Here is a 22,891-nt window from a genome sequence, read left to right on the forward strand (position 1 = left end):
TGGTGCAGGTGATGCCTCCTGACCTCTGAGGCTAGCTTCCACAGCCCTCTTCAGGAGAAGAAGGAAGCTAACCACGTGAGGCCTATGGACCCCGGTAATGACTGCAATATAAAGCCAGCCCTACTGAGTTACTGCCCAGCTCCTGATGACACTACATAATAGGAATACTTTAAAACTCCACTAAGCTTGGGGCTCTGAACCTGCAGTTGATACAAGAGACAAAACCAACAATGCTAATATGGGCATGTCTCCGTTACTCACAGGAGCGAACAATGCGGGCATGTCTCGCTGTGACTGTCTAGGAGTTACTGGAAGGAGTGGTAAAAGGTCAGGACCTTTTCAAGTTTTTGCTTTAGATGCTAAAGCATCACCTCAAAGGCTAAAGCACGAATGTTAACAGCCACAATTGTCCAGAGGTCTGTAAATATTTTAAATAAGACACACCCTGCAGGGAGCAAAGGAAGCCTGAGTGAGTGAAGTCCTGAGGGAATGTGTGTTGACATAAGGTCAGCCATGCCAATGACCTCATAGCCTCAGACTCAGAAGGATGCCAAAGCCTTTCTTGGGACCAAGTGTTGACAATATGTGCAGAAAATGTCCACCATAGCTTTTTCCCTCTACCCCATATTTACAGCCTAAAGATGCCCCCCTCCCCAACCCTGGAGACTACAGCTACTAAGACTGGCTAATCCTGCCTACGTGTCCAGTGGTATGCAATGACCCATCTCTCTATTCAACTCTGTCACAAACACCTGAGCTTCCAGGGCTGCAGTTTCTCCAGCTAAGAACCCCAGACCACCGACGCCAGCTTTCTGTGTCATCTGTCTGTCTTTTCTTCATTCCACCCCAGCCAGGTCTGTCCCTGGGGCTGTGTACTCCTAAAACAACTGAATCTCAACTCTTGTACAAGAAAAGAACAAAATGACTTTAATTTTAGACACACTGTGAACAAGTTCCTGGCTGACTGCTGATTAAAAGAGGCAAACTGAAGGAGTGAGCAATTAAAGGGAGGCATAATGCTGGTACAGGACAGACAGATGACAGTATGCTGGAGACAGAAGACAGAGCAAACCTAACCCAAGCTATCTGAAGCTTCTAGAATGTGGGGACAAAGAACCTTGAGGATGTGGAGGCCTCTCATGGGCTGTGACTGAGAGCATGTGTCTAAGGAGATGACTGGCCGAGGAGGCTCTCCACGTGCAGAGCTCATGGAGAGGTTTTTACTGGCATCCCATGGACTGGAGTGAAGGTGGGAAGTGGGTGGAGCAGGGCACAAAAGACTGAATTCTTTTCTTGAGAGTTCAAACTTGATTTATGGAGACAGTGCTAGTTTCTTGACTTTGTAAAAGTCTGGTTTGAAGTGGGTCCTCAAGATATGAGTCAGAATGAGGTTTACCTGAACATCCAACCCCATGCTCACCAGGTGGCTTTCTCAGAAACACAATCCTCAAGGAAACGGTCATGTTCATCATCAGTGTTGAGAAACACGGAGAAGGCATAACACCTATCTTTGTAAAAATGTAGAAGAGGAAATGAAGACTGTCCCTGGTTTGTGTAGAGAAAAGGGGCTGGCTAAAGAAACCCACCTTGACTCTGGAGCCCAGAACTAGGCAAAGCCGGCTCAGATCAGGGCAGAAAGAAACATAGTTTGGCTCAGTCAGATCAGAGCCATCTCTGCCCCTGGCCAACTGACTTGTGAAACCAACCGATCACAGAGCAGGACAATAGAACCCTGGGCCCCAAGTCAACCCCTGGTTGACTCCACCCCCAAGACATCCTATGTAAAGTGCCCTGCCTGGTCAGTTAAAAAAAGAGCTGTTCTCTCCACCTGGACTCCTCCTTTCCAAATAAATCTCTTTCTCAAAAGAGTTTTGGGTGTGAAAATCTTCATTTACTGGCATAGAGAAGACCTTTGCTGAGACATCCCTCAGTGGACAGAGCAAGGAAGAGCTGAACAGAAGAACCTTGCTAAGTTGTCCCTAAGTGGACAGAGCAAGGAGGAGCTGAAAGAGCTGAAAAAGTAACACTTTTCTCATGAGCCAGAGGAGATTGCTACATTTTTGCAATTTCTTAGGCTGGAGAAGCAGAGCTCTGCTGGGAAGCCCCCTTAAGTGGGGGCTGTCAGCTGTAGGGGCTCTCCAGGAGAGGAGCAGGATTGCTATATTCTGTGGGGAGACCATCCCCCAACTGTGGTGGTATTGTGTATTCTAATAAATTTATCTGGGGTCAGAGAACAGAGAGCCACTAGATACAAAGGCTAGAAAATGGTGGCACTCACACCTTTAATCCTAGCATTCCAGAGATAGAAATCCCTCTGGATCTCTGTGAGTTCAAGGCCACATTGGAAATAGCCAAGCATGGTGACACGCCTTTAATCCCAGAAAGCCAGCCTTTAATCCCAGGGAGTGGTGGTAGAAAACAGGAAGATATATAAGGCGTGAGGACCAGAAACTAGCGGCATTTGACTGGTTAAGCATTTGGCTGGTTAAGCATGTGGCTGGTTAAGCATTCAGGCTTTTGAGCAGTAGTTCAGCTGAAAGCCATTGGGATGAGGACACAGAGGCCTCCAGTCTGAGGAGACAAGACCAGCTGATGAACTGGCAAGGTGAGATAGCTGTGGCTTGTTCTGTCTCTCTGATCTACCAGCATGGACCCAAATAACTGGCCTCGAGTTTGACTTTATTAATAAGAACTTTTAAGATTCCTACTATATCTGGCGCCCAACGTTCGTGTTACGAATTCATGAAAAACCTGTTTGCCTGTGGCCTTGTGAGCCCCAGCTCAGGCCCAAGCTACACTCAGCCGGTGGTGGTGGCACACGCCGGTAGGATTTGCTGAAGGAGACAGAGGCAGGAAGATCCCGAGTTTGAGCCGACCTAGGAGGCTTGGGAGAAGCTTTGGCCCGGACTGAGCCACAAACAGTGGTGGGACCATGGAAGCAGTGGCTACTGCTCCACGTTGCCAGCTCCTTCTCATCATGTTGGTGACTGCGGTGATGCTGCTACCTGGGACGAAGGGTTTACTGCTGCTGGTTCAGAGAAGAATTGCCAGGACCATCGTGTTACAAGAAAGCATCGGCAAAGGTCAGTTTGGAAAAGTTTGGCAAGACAAATGGTGGGGAGAAATTGTTGTGAAGATTTTCTGTTCTATGGAAGAATGTTCATGGTTCGAGAGACAGACATTTATCAGACTGTGATTGCTCCAAACCACAGAGGAGGCAAAAAAAAAAAAAAAAAAAAGTCTGCAGGAAACCATGACCATGCATAACAGTGACTTTGAAATCTTCAAAAAGATGACAGGATCCTACAATGATGATTCCACATGGACTATGATAAAGCCATTAAGCCGATTAACACCATGGAAAAATCGACTTTGGACTACAAACTGGTCAGGACAATTTCGAGAGGACTAGCTGAGATGATCCAGCCTGACAGACTACTTGAACAAGGACTTGAAACAAGCCCTGAACTTTCCTTTTATGCAGAGACTGGACAAATGATACAGGACTTGAAAATTAACCCAAAAATTTTCTTTTCAAGATTCCCTAAAGATATCTTCATCCCTAGAAAGCATAAAGGAAAAGAGAATATAGTTATGAGATAGATCATTGAATCTACTCTGAGAAAAATGATAAAGAAATAATAGGATAAACAGGTAGATCACTGAATCTACACTGAAGAAAAGGGAAGATATAAAAACAAAAGGTAGACTACTGAATCTATTATGAAAAGAAAAAAGAGAGAATATGGATATGATAAGATAAAAAGGGAGATTATGGAATCTACTTTTAAAAAAGGAACTACTTGTTTTAAATAAGATAAGTAATGAAAATTTTACAGTCTGAGTTTATCAGATGTTACTGGACTGGACATTGTTAATATATATAATGGAGTTTTTATCTGAATCTGTCAAATGTTAATGGACTAGACATCATTAATGTAATTTTTGGCTGTATATATTGTATATACTTATTGGATAGTTTTTTCTTGTATTAGTTATAAGCTTCTTTAATTTTAGACAAAAAGAGAGGAAATGTGGTGGTATTGTGTATTCTAATAAATTTATCTGGGGTCAGAGAACAGAGAGCCACTAGATACAAAGGCTAGAAAATGGTGGCACTCACACCTTTAATCCTAGCATTCCAGAGATAGAAATCCTCTGGATCTCTGTGAGTTCAAGGCCACATTGGAAATAGCCAAGCATGGTGACACGCCTTTAATCCCAGAAAGCCAGCCTTTAATCCCAGGGAGTGGTGGTAGAAAACAGGAAGATATATAAGGCGTGAGGACCAGAAACTAGCGGCATTTGACTGGTTAAGCATTTGGCTGGTTAAGCATGTGGCTGGTTAAGCATTCAGGCTTTTGAGCAGTAGTTCAGCTGAAAGCCATTGGGATGAGGACACAGAGGCCTCCAGTCTGAGGAGACAAGACCAGCTGACGAACTGGCAAGGTGAGATAGCTGTGGCTTGTTCTGTCTCTCTGATCTACCAGCATGGACCCAAATAACTGGCCTCGAGTTTGACTTTATTAATAAGAACTTTTAAGATTCCTACTATACCCAACCACACCAGGTATACCCTGACTGTCCCGAACAGTCAGGATAACCTTCCCTGCTGAAGTAGTTTCAGGCCTGACTTTCCCAACAAGTCAGAAAAACTTTCCCTCCAGGGTTGGGCTGCTTTTTTGCAGCCCCAGCCATCAGAGCTGTGCTAAACAGCTCCAGGTGTCTGGGATACCTCACTCTCCAGGGTTGGGCAGCCTCTTTGCAGCTCCAGCCATCAGAGCTATCCTAAGCAGCTCCAGGTGTCCAGGACACCTCCAGGGCAGAGCTGTCCTGAGAAGCTCAAGATGTTGCTCGACTCCCCAGGCAGTCAGGACACCTTTCCCCAGAGTTGCAAAAGAGTTGCAACAAATTTACTTACAGTTTGTATCAGTTTTCATGCTCAAGAATGGCAGGACATAGAGTCCTTATGTATCAGTCAACCAGGCATGTTAGAAACATACTGAGCCTCAAATAGATGGAACTAGAAAAAAAAAATCATCCTGCATGAGGTACCCCAGACTGATAAAGACAAACATGGTATATACTCATAAGTAGATATTAGCTGTAAAATAAAGGAAAATTACATGCTACAAGCTACAGACCCACAGAGACTAGTAAATAAGGAGGGTTTATGGGGGTGGGGAGACACCCAGATCTCCCTGGGATGGGGAAATAGATTTTATGAGTAGACTGAGGGCAGGTGGAGATGGGAACATGAGTGATCAGGTTGGGGGCATACGGAGGGGGAGAGTATTGAGAGGGGATGCTGGGGGTCATTTCAGGGTTGGGTGGAAGCCTGGCACAGGGGAATCTCCCAGGAATCTATAAGGAGGACCCCAGCTTAGACTCCTAGCAATAGTAGATAAGTAGCCTGAACTGGCCATCTCCTGTGACCAAACTGGTACCTGGCCTAATTATCATCATAGAGGTGACATTCAGCAACTTATGGAGGCAGATGCAGAGACCCATAGCCAAACATTAGGTGGAGTTTGGGAATCCTGTAGAGGAGGAGAAAGGAGTGTAGGAGCCAAAGGTGTCAAGGACACCATGGTAAGGTTCACACAGTCAACTAACCTGGCCTCATAGGGGCTCACAGAGACTGTACTGACAACCAGGGAGCCTTCATCGGGCTGATCTAGGCACTCTGTATATATGTTACAGTTGTGTAGCTTGGTCCTCTTATGGGAATCCTAACAGAGGAAAGAGAGGCTATCTCTGACTCTTCTACTGGCTTTTGGGACCCTGCTCCTCATACTGGGTCACCTTGCCCAGCCTCAATACATGAGGAGGTACTTTGTATTGAGCCAGGCCCTCACAGTTCAAATCATGTCTTCCATGACCCTACTAGTATTGCACTTTAAGGTCCACTTAAAAGTATTCAGCTGCTTTTCTAATCCAAAGTCCCAAAGCCCACATTCCAGCAACAAGAACATGGCCTGACCTATCAGAGCAGTGCCCCAGTTCCTGGTACCAACTCTGTCTTAGAGTTTCTATTGCTTGAAGAGACATCATGACCACACAATTCTTATTAAGGAAAACATTTAATTGGAGCTGGCTTACAATTCAGAGATCTAAGGTTTAGTCTATTATCGTTACGGCAGGAAGCATGGCAACAAGGCTACACCTCCTAATGGATCTGTGGGGGCCATTTTTATTCAAATCATCACCACCATCACCACAGGGGGTCAAGGATTCAGCCCAAGTGCTCTGCCCCTGAGCTTTGTGCCCAGCCATCTTGTTTTGAAAATAACTTATTATGTAGCTTTGGCAGTCCACCAGTTAGCTGAAAAGCCTGAGGCAGGGAGTGACCTGTTAGCCAGTGACAGTGGCCCAGAGGCTTTTCTGGTCTTGTCAGAGGTCCTGAAGCTTTAAAGTTCAGGTGGTTGAAGTTGCGCATAGACAGTTGCTGTGATGCAATGCCCTGGCAAATGCTCCTAAAGGGAGTGGAATAAAGTGGTCTGAATAAAAATGGCTCCCATAGGCCCAAAGGGAGCAGCACCATTAGGAGGCGTGGCCTTGTTGGAGGAAGTGTGTCACTGGGGATGGGACTTGAGGTTGTAGAAGCTCAAGCCAGGCCTAGTGACTGTCTCTTCCTGCTGAAGATCCAGATGTCGAACTCTTAACTACCTCTCCAGCACCATGTCTGCCTGTGTGCTGCCATGTTTCCTGCCATGACAATAATGGACTAAACCTCTGAAATGTAAGCCAGCCCCAATTAAATATTTTCCTTTATAAGGGTTGTTGTGATCATGGTGTCTATTCACAGCATTAGAAACCCTAACTAAGTACCCCATAAGATCAAGGGCCTCCTGTCTGGCAAACCTGATTCTTTATAGGCTTGGCTGGTAAATTCTTACAGGTGCTGGTGGCAAATGCCTGTAATCCCAGCACCAGGGAGGTTGAGAAGCAGGAAGGAACCAAAACAGAACAAAGACTCTCACAAGTAAGCAATCTAACTCAAGCATCAACAGAAACAGATTCAGAATAAATTTCTTTATCACAACTATTCCATACTTAAAGCATTCACTGTGCAAGATATACAGCTAATAATTTCATTATTTATTTACTTAATTGCAGTGCCAGGCATAGAACTTGGGACCTCCTGCATGCTAGGCAAGTGCTCTACAATCTATAACCTACAATCAACCTTAAGTTTTCAAGTCCATTAAGGAATTACTAAAACCACCTTGACTCTATACCATGAAAGGGGAAGTTTATAATCACCATGTGCAAATGTTGGTGCTGTGCTTTTTGTTGCTATACAACACTGAAAGCCCCCTCCCTTTTCACTAGAAAAGGAAGATAAAGAGAACCTGCTGTATAATGTTTAAAAACAGGTTCTTCCCAGGAAGATGGCAGCTTGGTGATAGCCTTGGTGACAGCCTCCCATGGGGACACCAGGGCACAGCGGTTCCCGCCTGAGTGCTAAGGAAATCAGCGGACTAGTTTTGAAACAGCTACAAGGCTTGTTTCTTTCAAGTTTCATGGAAAAACAAAACAAACAAAACCACAACTCAAGACTAGCAGATAAGACCCAAAAGTAGTAAGCAAGGAACCAAATCATCAGTCACTTAACCACAAAGACTGTGAGAGAAGAGGAAATACAGCAAAACTAGAAAACCAGTTGTAAAATAAGATAGACTCGGACCCGCCCGGTCAACAGTAACCTGGAAGTATATGCATTAAATCCCCCAATCAAAAGACAATGAATAAATGTGGGTGGAACCCCAAATTTCTATCAAACTAAATGGTCTTTACAAAAAACTAAGTTCAACTGTTTGAGCTCATGCAAACTGAAAGTAAAGAAGGCAGAATCCCATGAAAAAAGGAATTTAAAAGAGAGGGTAGCCTCATAGGTAAAATATGTGTTAAAACAAAAGCAGTACAAATAAATATGACCATTATACAATGATGGGAGATTCAGTCCAGCAAGAGGAAGTGGAGATAAAATTTCAACATTAGCTGACAACTTTAGTATTCCACTGTCAGCAACAGACAGGCATCTGGGTCTCAATCCAGAGGAAAGCAAGCAAGCATGTCAAAGAGGTAGCTGCATGCCCATCTTGACTGCAGCTATCAATCACCATGCAAACAACCTAAGTGCACCGTTGATGACAAAGACAATGTGGTGGGTACATGCAACAGAACGCCACTGATGATAAGACATCCCGACCATCCTGTGACACAGATGGACTGATGATCATGTCAGGTGAAATAAGTCAGAAACTGAAAAGCAGCACTGTACGCATGCATGCATGCACGCACGCAAGCACGGAATCTAAAGTTTGGTCCTGGCTATGGTATGGTAGATCATATGAGACAATTTGGAAAAACAGGCAGACTTTGTAACAAAAAGAAAAAAAGGAAAACCAGGGCTGGTTTTCTGTTCTGAGCACCGACTGCCATAGCTCACAACCACCTACAACCCAAGCTCAAGGGGATCCAACGCCCCCTTCTGGCCTCCATGGGCATCTGCATTTGCAGTGAACACATAATTAAACAGAAATATTTTTAAAAATGTTATACTGTGGTTGTTGACATGAGGAGGGAAGGGTTCTGGGAAAGTGGAGGGTACTAAGACCCCATTAGAGGAGCCAGAAGCTTGCTCGTTTCACTGGAGAGAAATGGAATGGAAAATGGTCAGTAGGTTGACTCAGTGGGTAGGGGCTTGTCAATTTTTTTTTCTTTTTTCAGAGTTTATGAAAAATTATTCAAAGAGCAATGATTGGACAGCCACCTAAAACATGACTTGAGTTTTTTCTAAAGTGTGAAAATGACATTAGGATTATGGTTTTGAAAAGTCTTCATGTATATTCACAAAATCCACAAAAATCAAAGTGCCCACCTTCACAGGAGTCTCCCAAGTTTCAAGGCACAAACGAATAAAAAAATTCACATTTGTGGTCTCCCCTCTCTCTCGTCACACTGTCACAAAAGGACTAATCGGGATGACGGCTTTGCCAAGGTTAGCTTTGATGTTTCAGGACATTTCATGGCTAACCCTGGACAGGTGCCTAGAACACAAGTGTCATGCTGACCTATGCACCATGTGACGGGACCTCTCCACTATTCTCTGTAACATCTCAGTTTCAGTTCTGAAACTTGAGGGAAGCTTTATTTCCTACGGACTTTCCCCTTATCCTCTTGACAGCTAATGGACTGACTATCAGATCAAACAAGTTAGCCAGTAAAGTAAAATCCCCACCACACCAAGGGTCTGGCTGCTGTTACTGCTCTCATGCCTCTGGAGGTGGGGTGTCAGGTCTGTTTTCAGGAGGCTTCCACGCAGTGACCATCACCAGGCAACATATTCTAAACCCCAGCAAGGAAACAAATCCCTTACTTGCCAAATGCCATCAATTGTTACTTTCTTCACATCTTGTTATGACCGCCATCCTGAGCATACACCTATGCAAAGACCACTGAGGAGGAGATGGCCTCAGCCACTGTGGGAGCGGGGGTGGGGGGTGGGGCAGTGCTTCTCTACTTCAGACACAGTGGAGTGTTTCTGCTTTTTCCCACTCAGATTTAATTTGTCTCAACAGGCACCAGGATTGGTATTTCTAATAACTTTGAGAGCTGCTGCTCTGAAGATGGGAATGCGATCTGGGCTGGTGAGAAGGCTCAAGCGTCAGGCCTGCTGGGGTGGTCTAAATAAGAATGGACCCCAAAGGCTCAAAAATTTGAATACGGAGTCATCAGGGAGTAGCACTATTTAAGGACTAGGAGGCGTGGCCTTGATGGAGGAAGTGTGTCACTGGGGGTGGGCTTTGAGTTTTCAAAAGCTCACCTGGCTCAGCATGGACCTCCCTCCCTCTCCCTCTGCTGTGGATCAGGATGTAGCTCTCAGCTACTTCTCCAGCACCACACTTGCTTACTGCCACGCTCTCTGCCATGGTAATAATGGACTGAGTCTCTGAGACTGTAAGCAAGCCCTCAATAAATTTTCTTTTATAGGAGTTGCCTTGGGGTTGGGGATTTAGCTCAGTGGTAGAGCGCTTGCCTAGCAAGCGCAAGGCCCTGGATTCGATCCTCAGCTCAAAAAAAAAAAAAAAGAGTTGCCTTGGCGTCTCTTCATAGCAATAAAATGGTGACTAAGACAAGAGCTTACTGCTCTTTCCAAGGACTCAAGTTCAGTTCCTAAATCCCACACTGGGTGGCTCACAACCACCTGTAACTCCGGGTCTCCCTTTCTGGCCTCCATGGATATCTGCATACATGAGGCACAGATATACAGACACACAAGTAAGTAAGTAAGTAAATAAATAAAGACTGATGCAAGTTGTAAAGTTTATGTTAAAAGTTAAAAAGCGATGGGTAACCTAACAATTTCTAGGACTGAAGGAGCTCTTGATCCACAAGAACCCTTTTTAGTAAGCGGCTCACTGAAGTGAAAACTGCCTATCTTCAGTGCTGCCACGGCCCAGTCACCTCTGCCTCGCACAGACCATGAGCACAGTAAGAGGGAGTCTCTCCTTCTCTAGCTCCGTTCCTTTTCCTCTCTCACGTGGCTCTGCCCGTCCGGCCTCTCAAGTATGCCGTGAACTCGCAGCGCTCAATCTTAATTGATCTCCAAACGTGGGGGTGAAGTGTCTGCTCACTGACCCAAACAATGAACATCTGAGCTCAAAACACCGGCCTGCAGCCCCCACTCCCACCTGCTATAGCCAGTCAATCAGCAGAAGGCCTGTGCAGACTCCTCACCACTGTCCTGGCCTACAGCCATTTACACTCATTCAGCAGGTTCCTAATCATGAACCTTACTCTTTGAAATGTCAGTCAAATCGTGGGATTGCCCACCTTTGAGCTTTCCATGGCTTCTGGCTGCATTATAATCCATTTCAAACTCCAGGGAGACTCCAGCAACTCTGTGGGACAGCTGTCCTCCTTAGGAGAGCTGTAGGACCAGCCTTTTTCCTCTTGCCCTTTCTGCCTCCTTACAAAGCAGAGATGTTGTCCTGCCAAGAAGCTGCTGGGTGTGCAGCCTGATCCTGGGAAGAAGCAAGATTCAGCGTTGCTTCTACACAGAATCTACTCATGGCAACTCCCACAAACACAAGAGCTCTGTGCTCGCTGACCACACCTGGGTGACTCCTGGCACCCAGGGCTAAGACAGCCCGTACACTTCTTCTATGTAGAATGCTTGGTTATCGCTTACTGTTCCAACAGAAATTCATGCCAGGTCCTGCACTGGGCCCTGGGATGTGGTGACTGAAGTCAGCACTGCCCCTTCAGGCACTAGCTGATAGCTGGAGTCACAGGAAGAAAGCATCATGTAGACATAGAACGTTAACCACTGGGTCCCCGGAATCTGGGAGATCAAGGACTGTTCACTAAGTGTGAGGCCTGAGCATCCAGTGTTCAGCACTCTGATGTATGGACACCAGGCAGGCCAAGGCAGACACAGGAGGACAGTGCTTTAGGTATCAAGAACAGTCTGGTGCAAAGGCCCTGAGCCAGGGGAGCCAGGGGAGACTGGAGAGGAGGAGGAACAGAACCACATGACTTCTTGCTTGGTCAGTGCTGAGTGCTGGGGTCCTTACCTGCCACCTCACCTACCCTGTGAGGCCTGTGCTGCGAATGGGAGGGGAGACTCAGAGAGACTACACATCATCCATGTCCAACCAACAACAAAATGATTCTTTTTTTATTTTCTCTGAAGGACAACATGAAATACATACCATGGGTAGACACTAAAAACCAGTTCGGAGAGCAAGCAACCAAACCAGTTTCCAGAGCCCGCAGGCCAGTCTCAGAGCACCCGACACAGTGTTTTCTCCTTTTTTCACCCCCCTCTTCTCTTCCCCTCTCTCCTCTTCTTGGGAAAGTAGCAAGGAAACTCTATTCGAAGCAAAGGTTATAAAATACAGTGTCCAGTAAGAGTTGGGGAGGGGAATGTGTGATCTGAGTGTAGTGTATGAAAAAATTTTCAGCAACAAGAAAAAAAAAACAACAAAACAAAAAGAAGTGCTCACAGCACCCCCTTGGTGAGCAGCGCCCACGTCCTGACCTCCACAATGCCCGGGGCTCTGAGGACTCTCGCTCATGTGGCCCACCACCAATCTGGACTGTGTAGCCCTCTCTGACCTGTACTCTTTTTTTGCTCTGGATAAAGTAATTTTGCTTCTTCTATAAAAAGAAACAAAACAAAACAAAAAAGAAAGAAAGATAAGAGGGCCACACGGGTGAGCAAGTATGTTATAAGCACAGGCCACGAGGGTCTGAGTTCCCATTTTTCAAATACTGTGCTCACAAATTTAAGCTGAAAAAAAAAAAAAACCCCAAACTTAAAATAGAGTACTTTTAAAATTGTGTATATATTTACGGTGTACTACATGTTTTGAGCCACTGTGGACTGGTTCAATCACGCCCCACCTCACACATTTATTTTTTATGGTGAGACCTCACAATCTATTCTTTTAGCAGTTTTCAAGTAGGAAACATTGTTATTGGGCTGGCGAGATGGCCCAGCTGGTAAAGGTGCTTGCTGCCAAGGATGACGGTCAACGGTCCATCCCCAGGACATGTGGACAGAGAACTCACTCCTATAAGGTGTTCTCTGCCCTCCACACGACCCATGGACAGACACACACATAAAACAAAATACCTCAAGTAACGATGTTAGCTATTTACTATATCTTACACAATTTCTACATGAACCATGAATTACCTTCACAACCAGAAAAGGGGAGGGGGAGAGGCGTGGCTAAACCAGCCACAACAACAACAAAGGAACCCACTTACAACAAGCTTACAGTGGTGATGTGCACAGCAGTCCTGGTCACATCATCAACATGCCAGGTGCAGTTCAGGTTCCTAATCACAACGCTAGCGTATTACAGACAGACGTAGAAAGGAAAGCCAGGGCATTACATCATCCTAGCTGCCGAGTATGAGAGAGTGCAGTGGGCTAGACTCACTGACAGATACTACAGAAAAAAGAGCCCTCATCTTATGAGGAAAAAAGACCCGAACAGTTAACTGAGTTGCCATGACCTGTTTCCAGCCTCCCATGTTTTGACAGCTAATCCGTAATTGTTTTGTCCCCTATTTCCTGTATATGATAACATAACCAAAAAGCAGCCAACGTCACTGCCAATGTTCCTTGAGGAAGATGGTCACTCCTGCTCAGAGTACCTGCAGTACAGTGCCTATGCTGGTTGTTTCTCCTGCCTGGAAGCTTCTTTCCTGTTATGGATAGGGCTGGCTCTCTCCGGTCTTCAAGTCTTAGCTTAAGCCAGCCCACCTTGTACAGGTCTACCCACATCAAAGAACCTGAAGCAGACCTGTGGTCAGTCTCTACCCCACCCATCACCTATTTAGGTATGGATTTTACCTGTTTACCTCTTATCACCATCTCAAACCATCTGCAGCTCATTTCTTCTTATACTCCCTCCCCCTCCCTTGATGGAGCACTCAAGAACAAACTCAGATCTGTTTTATTTACTAAATTACTTTCGCCTGAAATAGCACCAGGTCAAGTGGGTAATCCAAACACCCATCTGGTTCAGTAGGTGGGCATGCAGTGTATGGTTATTCCACTCCACAGTCTGGGGAAATCTACGGACAGTCCACATTACCAGCAATCTTCAAACGCAAGCACACAAACATGAATGTCATTAATAGCAGGAAAAATCCAGCAGGTTGAGTCTGAACTAGCTTTTCAGAGCAGTGAGGGAAACTCTCTATAACCCCACCACCACTTTGAAAGTTCTGCTGTTTTACTTAAAAAAAAAAAATCATTTTAGTTATGTGTGTGTGTGTGTGTTGTGTGTGTGTGTGTGTGTCTATGCACTCTAGTGCAGGTGCCTGCTGAAGCCAAAAGCATTGCATTCCCTGGACTTGGTATGTAGGTGGGTGTGAGTCACCTGACGGTGGCTACTAAATACTGAAATCAGGTTCTCCCTTGATAGGAGCAACAAAAGCTCTTAACTGCTAAGCCATCTCCTATAGACATAACAAATAAAATAATAAACAAAAGTGATACAGATGGAAAGTGACAAGGGAAGAGGCCAATCATTGGCCTTCACCACACTCAGGCGAATGGTGAATACACCTGTATACACGTGTACACGCACACACACACACACACACACACACACACACACACACACGTTTTCCTTCCCCCTAAAATAAGCTAACAGGAAGAGACATTCACCTAACCGCCTAGCAATATATGTAAAATATTCAACTACCCAGTGGTAATTACTATTATACTTGCTGACAATAATTTATCAACCCAGTTGATAAATATTACTATACTTGGGGGCATCTTTCTAGTCCTGTTCTCCCCCATGAAGTTTTCTGTAATTCTGTCACATCTACTGGAATTCAGCACAGCTATTGCTATGATCATAACAGAAGCATAGCTACGTTTCACTAGACATCAGCAGGAAAGACAGACCGAATGAGAACAAGGCACAGGGTGTGAGGACAAACCACACAGGACTCCGGGACCAGCTGGGTAGGCTAAGTCTCTAATCCCAGTAGCCACAGGGTTGAGCCAGGAGGATATCAAGTTCAAGACCAGTCTGCATCACACAGTGAACTTGAGCAAGCCTAACCTACATTGTATGACATGGTTAAACAAAGAAATAAATAACAACACACAACTCATGAAGTTGCACAATAATGTGAATGCACGCAATAGCAGGAACTGTAAATGTAAAGTGGCAAAAATCAGAAATTCTATCTCATCCATATTTTACCATGAGAATATTAAATATAAAACATTTTAGGGAGTCAAGATGTGGTCTACTTTGTGCCCTGAGCACTCAGAATGTGTCAGTAAGAGCAGGTTATGTGCAACCTTTTCCAGTTTCTCTCTCAGTCAGTGTCATGGGCCACAAGAATATGAAATAAGAGTACGGCTGTATATAATAAACTATACCTTGATCGACCAAGGAGTCCTTCAAGAGGAAAGCCTTTATCATGGAATATTTGGTGTTATTCAGCTTTCAGTAGGTATCAGCTGTCTTCTGCTATGAAATTCTTGTGTCTCCATATACTATTAGGTCATATGGCAAAAAGTTTAGCTTCTCAGACCTGCTGCTGAACCACTAGGTAACACCCCTGCAGGGCCTAGGAGACAGGCGGCTGTAGATGCACAGCTTTGTTTCTTGAGCAAATGAAGCTCAGACCACCCCTTGCCTTCAGGCCTAGTAGCATTGAGAGCCATTGTCTCAGGACAATAGGGTGTTTTGCATAACCAAGTGCAGTAAAGACTGGAGCAGACAGCCTAGTCAGAGCAGAGTGGCATGGCTCGGGGAGAAGAGAACAAGCTAGAGTTTCTGTAGATGGTAAGGCAGGTTGGCTCAGGCCGAGGAGTAAGGAGAGGGAGGAAAGATGGAGGATGAAGGAACAGGGGACAAAGAGGAGATCAAAAACATAAGAGCTTAGTTACTATTAGACTATGAGAGGACAGAAAAAGAAGGGACAGAGAGAAACTGAGTGTCAGGACGGAACTGAAGCTATGTAGACAGAATTTTGTCTTAGAGAAATAAAGGACAAAAGAGCATGGTGTACATAGATTCTTTTCCCTCAGATGACCCCCTGCTGGATGTAGTGTCTTCCCCAGGAATCTGGGAAGGATTTTCTCAGGGCAGGCTCCTGGGAAAATTCTGACAAATCAGCACTAGAAATGAAGGCAATGGGCAGGTGCCCCATCCTGTGACAGGACCTGCAGGCTAGTGAGTGCAGAGCCCAGAAGGGCTCATCTGTCCCAAACTAACAGTGTGAGTGAAGGAGGGCCTCATTAACTGTCTCTCTGGAAAAGAAAGATGGCAGGTTGAAGTCTGATGGCTCAAACAGTGGCATTGAGAGCCAGCCAGGACAGCTCAGGGGACTTTGTTCATTAGTGGACCTGCAGACTCATGACTTCACAAGCCACATGCAGGTTGAAATCCCAGTATGTTTTTCTTTGTTTGAGACACGGACTGTACTGGTTAAGATTCTGTCAACTTGACACAAGCACCAGCCATCTGGGAGGAGTGAACCTCAACTGAGGAAGGTCTCAATCAGACTGGCCTACAGGCAGGGCTGTGGGGAACCTTCTTGATCAATGATTGATGTGGAGGGCACAGCCCACTGTGGGCAGTGCCATCCCCGGGCAGGTGGTCCTGTGTAGTGGTATTTGCTCAACTCATGTCCTAATAAATTCCCTAATACTCCTTGGCAGAATCCTGTGGATTTCTCACTTTAGTCCTGGACTGGATAAGAAAGCACGCTGAACAAGCATGAGGAACAAGCCAGTGAATAGCATTCCCCCATGGGCTCTGCTTCAGTTCTTAACTCTGTGTTCCTGCCCTGAGTGATGGAGTATGACCTGAGAGTTGTATGATGAAATAACTGTTTTCTCCTCATGTTGATTTTGCTCATGGAATTTTATCACAGCAACTGAAAGCAAGCTCGCACAGGGTTCCCACGCACTCCAGGATGCCTTGAAGTCCCTATGTGGCTGAGGATCACCTCAAAGTCCTAATCTTCCTGCATACACCTCTCAAGTGCTAGGATTACAGGCACCCAGCTCCCCATACTTTTTTTTTTCAGTTATTCACATCTTTGCTGGACTAACACCAACAATCTTGTGAACCATCACCTGCTAATGGTAATGGGCAATCCCTTTACATAGGCTATGGGGTTCACTTGAGATGAACTTGTGGTTCAGCCAGGCCCTGGAGCAGCTTGAATATACTCCCTGGCTAGTAGAATTATAGCCTAGATGGAAGGAAACCCTGAATTTGTAAGATTTACCTGTAACATTAACACTGGAGGTCAGTAGAGGCACAGAGTTGTTTCCACTTGGAGAGCCTATAAAAATAAAGAGAAGCATTAGTAAAGCACACTGAAGAATCAACTTGGTATGAGCCCTCTGCCCTTCTGTGAAGGTGTGGGGCTCCAGAGGGTATGCACACTGAGGCCAGCTTTGACTGCTTTTGTGTGAGAGGTCAGAAAAGACACCACACCATGCAAAGACAGCATGGCCAGGCCTCTGAGGACAAGTGCAGAATGTGTCCTTTGCAGACGCCACCAGGTTGATGAGCAGTCCATTGTACATGCTTACAGTCAGGCTGTCTCCACTTCCTGGGCTGCAGGGGGGGGGGGGGGTCTTGCATTTTGAAGGAACTGTGAGCTTGAAGAAAATGAGAGGCCCCTTTAGTGCATGTGTATCCATCACGCATGTACTCCATGCCTAGTCCGATACAGTGAGTCTTTAAGCCTGGGCCTGTATGCAGATGAGGGGGAGGGAAACTCACAGCTGCAGATGGGCAAGGCCTGAGGATGGCAGTGGTACGGGGGAGGGGAGGTAATGCCACAGGAAGTTCTGCTTGTACCACTGTTGCTATGAAACATCCTGGAGCTGTCAGTGGGTTTGAGGCTGCATTGTTAGATCTTTCACACAGAACACAGCAAGCTTCCGTAACAAACACTTGCACAGTGCTCACTATGCGCCACCCTCTGGTGACGTCAGCTGTTCCGGGTGGTGTGGACCTCCTGGAAAGGCCCTCTTGTTCACGGGTTCCTCCTGGTCTTCTTGCCACCAGCACCCCTAGTTTCACTCAGTGGAGAGATGGTATTTGTAAGTCTCTCATTTTTCAGTGAAAATCTCAGTAGGACTTTTCATTTTTCAGCTAGGACCTTAAGATTTGGAGGGAGGGGGAGAAGAGAATCCTGTGCTCCAGGTGGGCACCTTTTAGGGGTTTACTTTGGAACTGGTATAAAGACAACCCGCGAGGGGAGGGAGTTCAGGTAATACTACTATTGTTTCTGTCACAGAGACCAGTGCTACTGAGGTCAGGCTAAGCCCTGCTCTATGTCCCTTGCAATGTAAAGAGACACAAAGGTGTTTTATGTTTCTGACATAACTCACTCCCAACAAACTCCCTCAATCAAAACAGAAATCCAAAACAAACCAAAGAACCTTTAAAACACAAAGACAGCAACAACAACTTTGAAATATTGACCAACTGACAAATCTCTTTCTTATATGCAAATATCTTCCTCTGGATGGGACTATCATCCAGTGTGAAATGGAACTCAGACAGGTCCTGATCAGACCAGACGTACTTGGCAGGCACCAAGCAGTGGCTGACAATATTAAATGCTTCCTCTCAGCCTCCTGGAAAGTCTATGGCAGGAGCCCTGTTCTTCAGTGACAGAAGCTGAGGCCCAGACAAAGCTGCTCTGCTCATGAGTGAGTATGGATGTGGATCGGGCTGATGAATTCCAAAGCCTGCATAGATCTATGTTCACCTCTCCATCTTCCTGGTGTGACATCACCAACTGCTCCTTTCTCAACCAAGCTATCCTTTGGTTCCTCCCTCTTCTGGCTTCACTGTCCCATCTATTAGCAAGTGGTCTGTCCCACTGCCCAAGCAAGACCCCACAATAAAGATCAACCTGTCTGGACTGCTGCATAAGCATCAATCACTGTCACTCCTGAGACAGTATTTAGTGGCAAAATATTTGAATGTTTAAGCAGACATTCCATGCTTTCAGTTATAAGTTAATACAAGTTATTTCATTCCCCTAAGGTTGTTGAAAGTGTGTTTGTCATTTGCTATAAAAAAACAAAATACTAACAGCCTGCCATCCTGCCTCCTGAGTGCTGGGATTAAAGACATGTGCCACCAACCCAGCATCAGCATCAGCACGATAAATTATTATTTTGGTATTTTGAGACAGGGGTGCTCTATATAGCCCTGGCTGTCCTGGTACTCACTATGTAGACCAAGCTGGCCTGGAACTCACAGAGATCAACCTGCTTTTGTCTCTCAAGGGCTAGGATTAAAGGCGTGTGCCACCATGTCAGGCAGAATATTTGAAAACCAGAAGCTCAATGACATTACCTTCTGTCTTCCCCAGTATTCTGGACAGCATTATGGAATGAGAACAGTAGGAGCTAACATCAGCTGATGTGGCCTGCTGATGAAATGGTAGAGTCTGGGCTCTGATCTGAAGTCAAACGTGTTACTTGTACTGTAAGTAAGTTGGCTTACCTGGAAGTCTCAGATTCTCAGCTATAAAATGGAGATGGTATATGAGGATCCTAGGGGTGAATTACAGTGGAGAACATGGCAGATGTACCTAGCCAATATTAGCCACATCTCAGTATGATTGCTAAAATCTCCATGTATTGTAATGCTGCTTATACAGATTACATGTTGCATGCAAAGACTAGACGAGTTATTTGGTTTTGTTTTATAGTTTTTAGAGCTACGGTTTCCCTATGTAGCCCAAGCTGGCCTTAAACTTCCTTTGAAGTGCAGGGATTACCAGGGGGCCTGGTCCTGTTGATTACTCACTTAACAAAACCTCCTTTTAGCACAGTTTGAAGGTGACTAGTCTATAGAACTAAATTCATTGGCTCTACTAGTTCACGACATCAGGGCATCAGAGCATTTCAAGTTTTCCAAACAGCACTAACCTCTCTAGTGAGACATTTATAAACAGAACGCAGTATTGAACAACAACACAAATGTGTTATGACTCCACTCTCCTCCACTCAGTAACTCAGAGTAAACAGACTTATTTGTGCACGCAAGGCAAGCAGGTGGAGAAAACGAACGAAAATTTCTCCATAAATGAATCTAAAAACACACACAACAGCTGGACAGAACTGAAAACCTCAAAGCCTTTGGTCACATAAAGCTACTTACCCTAGTTTACTATTTCCCTAGCGACTGGACTCTAGTAGGTACTAAGGGGAAACAGAATCCTCACAAACTCAGAGTTCTCAAAGTGTCCAAAAGGTCAAGGCCCCGAAAGGAAACAAAAATCCCCAACACAGAAGGCTGCCAACACATTTTGTTACGGCCTTAATGACGTCGTGGGCTCTGGACAACAGAGACCTGAAGGTTGCTGCGCAGGTGACTCGCAGCCCTAGTGGCCTCGGCCCGGGCATAAGCCTCACCTGCGCGGGGGGAACGAGGCGCGCACACCCAAGGCTCCCACCCAGCCGCACTAGCCCTGGAATCCAACTTGTAGCGTCTTGGGGGGCCTTCTGCTGGAAGCTGTGTGGGTATTCGAAAACCAGATCTGTTTCTGCAGCAGTCAGCGGACATACTTCAATCTACAGGTCTTTCTACCAGCCACAGAACTCCAAGGCTGAGTCCTCGGCAGAAGGGCCACCCCAGGAAAACTCAACAGGTTACCGGCACCACGCCGGCCTGCCGCCCCCAAGCCCGGAAAAGCCAGGTGGCCCCGGGACAAGCGGGAAACCCGCCCCAACCTCAGTTCCCCTCGGCCCGCGGAGTCTACGGCAGATGTGTGGAACTTTCCACGAGGACGCCGGACATGGAGACGCAGGCCGCCCCAGCGCGCTTCCTCTCCGCGGACCTACCGTCGGCCGCCGCCCCGGCAGCGCCAGCACCTGCAGCGCGCCCAGCAGCAGCAGCAGCGCGGCCCGCGCGCACAGCGCCATTGTTCCCAGGGCCCCTGAGCGCCCGCAGCGACCGCACGGCGCCCGAGCTGCCCTCCGCGCACGCGACCGCTCCGCGTCCCCTTCCGCCGCGTCCCGCTCCCCCGCAGCGCCGCCGGCCTCGCCGGTCCCCCGAATGACCAAATAGGGCGCGGGCCGGGCTGGGGCGGGGCCGGGGCGTGGTCCGCAAAGTCAGGAGGGGCGTGGCCCACAGGAGGCGGGGCTGGGGAAAACTGCCGAACCAGAGGGACGTGGCTCTGAGAAGAGGGGCGAGGCTGAGAGGGGCGTGGCCGAAGGAGGCGGGGTCAGGGCGTGGCTCTTCGAACTGAATGAGGTCTAGCCGAGAAGGGGCGGGGCGCTCGGAGGCGAGTGAGGGCGTGGCCTTTCATGCGGGGCGTGGTCGGAGCTGGGTGCAGGGACCACGGCGCCCCTTTTCTCTGCCACTGGCTGGCAGTGTTCTTGCCGGAAGACAGGCTTTGTATAGAAGTTTTCGTGTGAGGATTGGGGCGGGTGCGGCTAGTAGCGAGAAAGGAAGTCGGAGGCTGGATGACTGCAGAGCGAGCCCCTCAGAGGAGTGTAGGAAGGTCAGACTCTACCTAAGAGCTGACAAATTCAAGTTCCAAAGTAAATATCACGATCTTCATACTCTAGTTGCTCCTCCCTTTTTCCGCTTATGTGCGGAAACAACTAGAGTGGGCGATGCGGCTCGCAGAACTGTTGGAAACTTTGCGTCTATAACCTCGGACCCTCTCTGCATGGAGTCCGCCGACCTGTCTCAGGACAGGCTGTTGTGATCTAGTTTTTTGACAAAAATCCCTCTTAAGCCCCTAGAGCCAATGCTCCCAAAGACTGTATTTTGACTCCACTCAGAACTCTAAAATGGTATGTGACTGGTGTAGACTCCTCAACTAATGTTGAAGACAGATCCAGGGCAATGCAGCTCTCTCACACCTGATCCAGGGCACTTTGAAGATAAGCTAAAAACATGGTTATGAGAAATACTTTTTTACCAGCAAAGCTTATCGGTTATAAATGTGTCCTGATCATGGATTAACTGGTTGATCTGTTCTACATTTACAAGACTTACATCTGAGGTTGCAATCAGCCAACCCCAAAATACCGGTATCTACCACAGGCTTAAAAACAAAAACAAAAAAAAAGTTGTCCGTTTAGGATTTGGTGGTTCTGTTTCTGAAGAATCTGGCCATGGGACTAGTAAGTGCTTCCAGACATGGACTAGGAAGTAATGTTCTGTAGAATGGATGTTTGCCTTGACTCCGAATGTTGAAATGCAGTGCCCAGGGTGGTGATATAAAGGTGTTGGGCATTGGGGAGGTGATTGGGTCAGAAGAACAAAGCTCTGAACAATGAAATTAGTGCCTCATGAAAGTGGCCTGAGGGAAATTTCCACACACACACACCATCCCCATCCCTGCTACTACGAAGAAACAGTAAAAAATAGTCTATGAGACCAAGGGTCCTGAACAGACACCAAATCAGTCGCTGGCATTGCCTTGGACTTCCCAGCCTCCAGAAGTGCGCCAAGTTTCTGTTATGCATAAATTAATCAGTCTAAGGTACTTTGTTACAGCAACAAGAATGGATAGAGACAATGTGAAGACAAGATGTCTACTTGACAATTATTCCCGGGACTGACCTTGATGGGGCCTCCCCCAGAATGTCTGCTGCCTGATCCCCATACCATGATATGAATGGATGATTTGTTTCATTTTTCAGGCAGGGTCTCACTATGTAGTCCACAGTGTCTTCCAATGCATGACAATCCTCCTGCCTCAGCCTCCCAGGAGATGGGATCACAGGGATGCACCATCGTGCTAGGTGCTTGCTTTGTGACTAAATCAGCAAAAGTTCTCTAGACATACACGGTGTCGACGACTCTGTCTTTGCTCATCTTCCTATAACAGAAATGTGAAGTGTCAGAATAAAAATGGACTCATGTTAACCCTACCAAAAAATAAATCTGAAAAGTTACAAAGGAAAAGTACTTATACTAAGGAAACACTTGATAGAAACTATCACAAAAGATTGCCAAGACCACAAGCTTGCACAGAAGTCACCAGAATCTTTATCCAAAAAGTACTTTCGGCAAGCATGTCTGTCCAGCAGTTATTTCACCTCAGACTGATGCCACTCTTATTATTGTGGAGAGGAAATGTTTCAAGAGCACTGATGCAGTCTACCCTATGTCTTTAAACAGGCCCCTAACTGGTGTAGCAGCACGGGCCAGCAGTCCCAGCCCTTAGCAGAGGCAGGAGGATTGCTGCAAGTTCAAAGCAATCTGAGCTATATAGTGAGTTCCAGGTCAGGCTGAGCTGAATATATAATGAGACCCTGTCTCAACCAAACCAGCAGCCAGGAATGGAGGCACAGTCCTGTGATCCAATCACTTGGGAGACTGAAGGAGGATTG

The 22,891-nt window shown here is 46.4% G+C and overlaps 1 protein-coding gene across 1 annotated transcript in view; it reads right to left on the minus strand.

The window, feature by feature from the left end:
- Tmem123 (transmembrane protein 123) overlaps window positions 1-21,218 on the minus strand; it is a 34,419-nt gene extending 13,201 nt beyond the window's left edge. The window contains exons 1-3 of the mRNA XM_037208226.1: window positions 21,108-21,218; window positions 20,384-20,843; window positions 16,795-16,851 (exon numbers count right to left, since the gene is read on the minus strand). Coding sequence (XP_037064121.1) covers window positions 16,795-16,851; window positions 20,384-20,843; window positions 21,108-21,218 — 628 coding nt within the window. The remainder of the gene's footprint in view (window positions 1-16,794; window positions 16,852-20,383; window positions 20,844-21,107) is intronic.
- Between the last annotated feature and the right edge of the window lie 1,673 nt (window positions 21,219-22,891).

The sequence above is a fragment of the Peromyscus leucopus genome, chromosome 7 (assembly GCF_004664715.2).
Source record: "Peromyscus leucopus breed LL Stock chromosome 7, UCI_PerLeu_2.1, whole genome shotgun sequence".
In the NCBI taxonomy this organism is placed as follows: Eukaryota; Metazoa; Chordata; class Mammalia; order Rodentia; family Cricetidae; genus Peromyscus; species Peromyscus leucopus.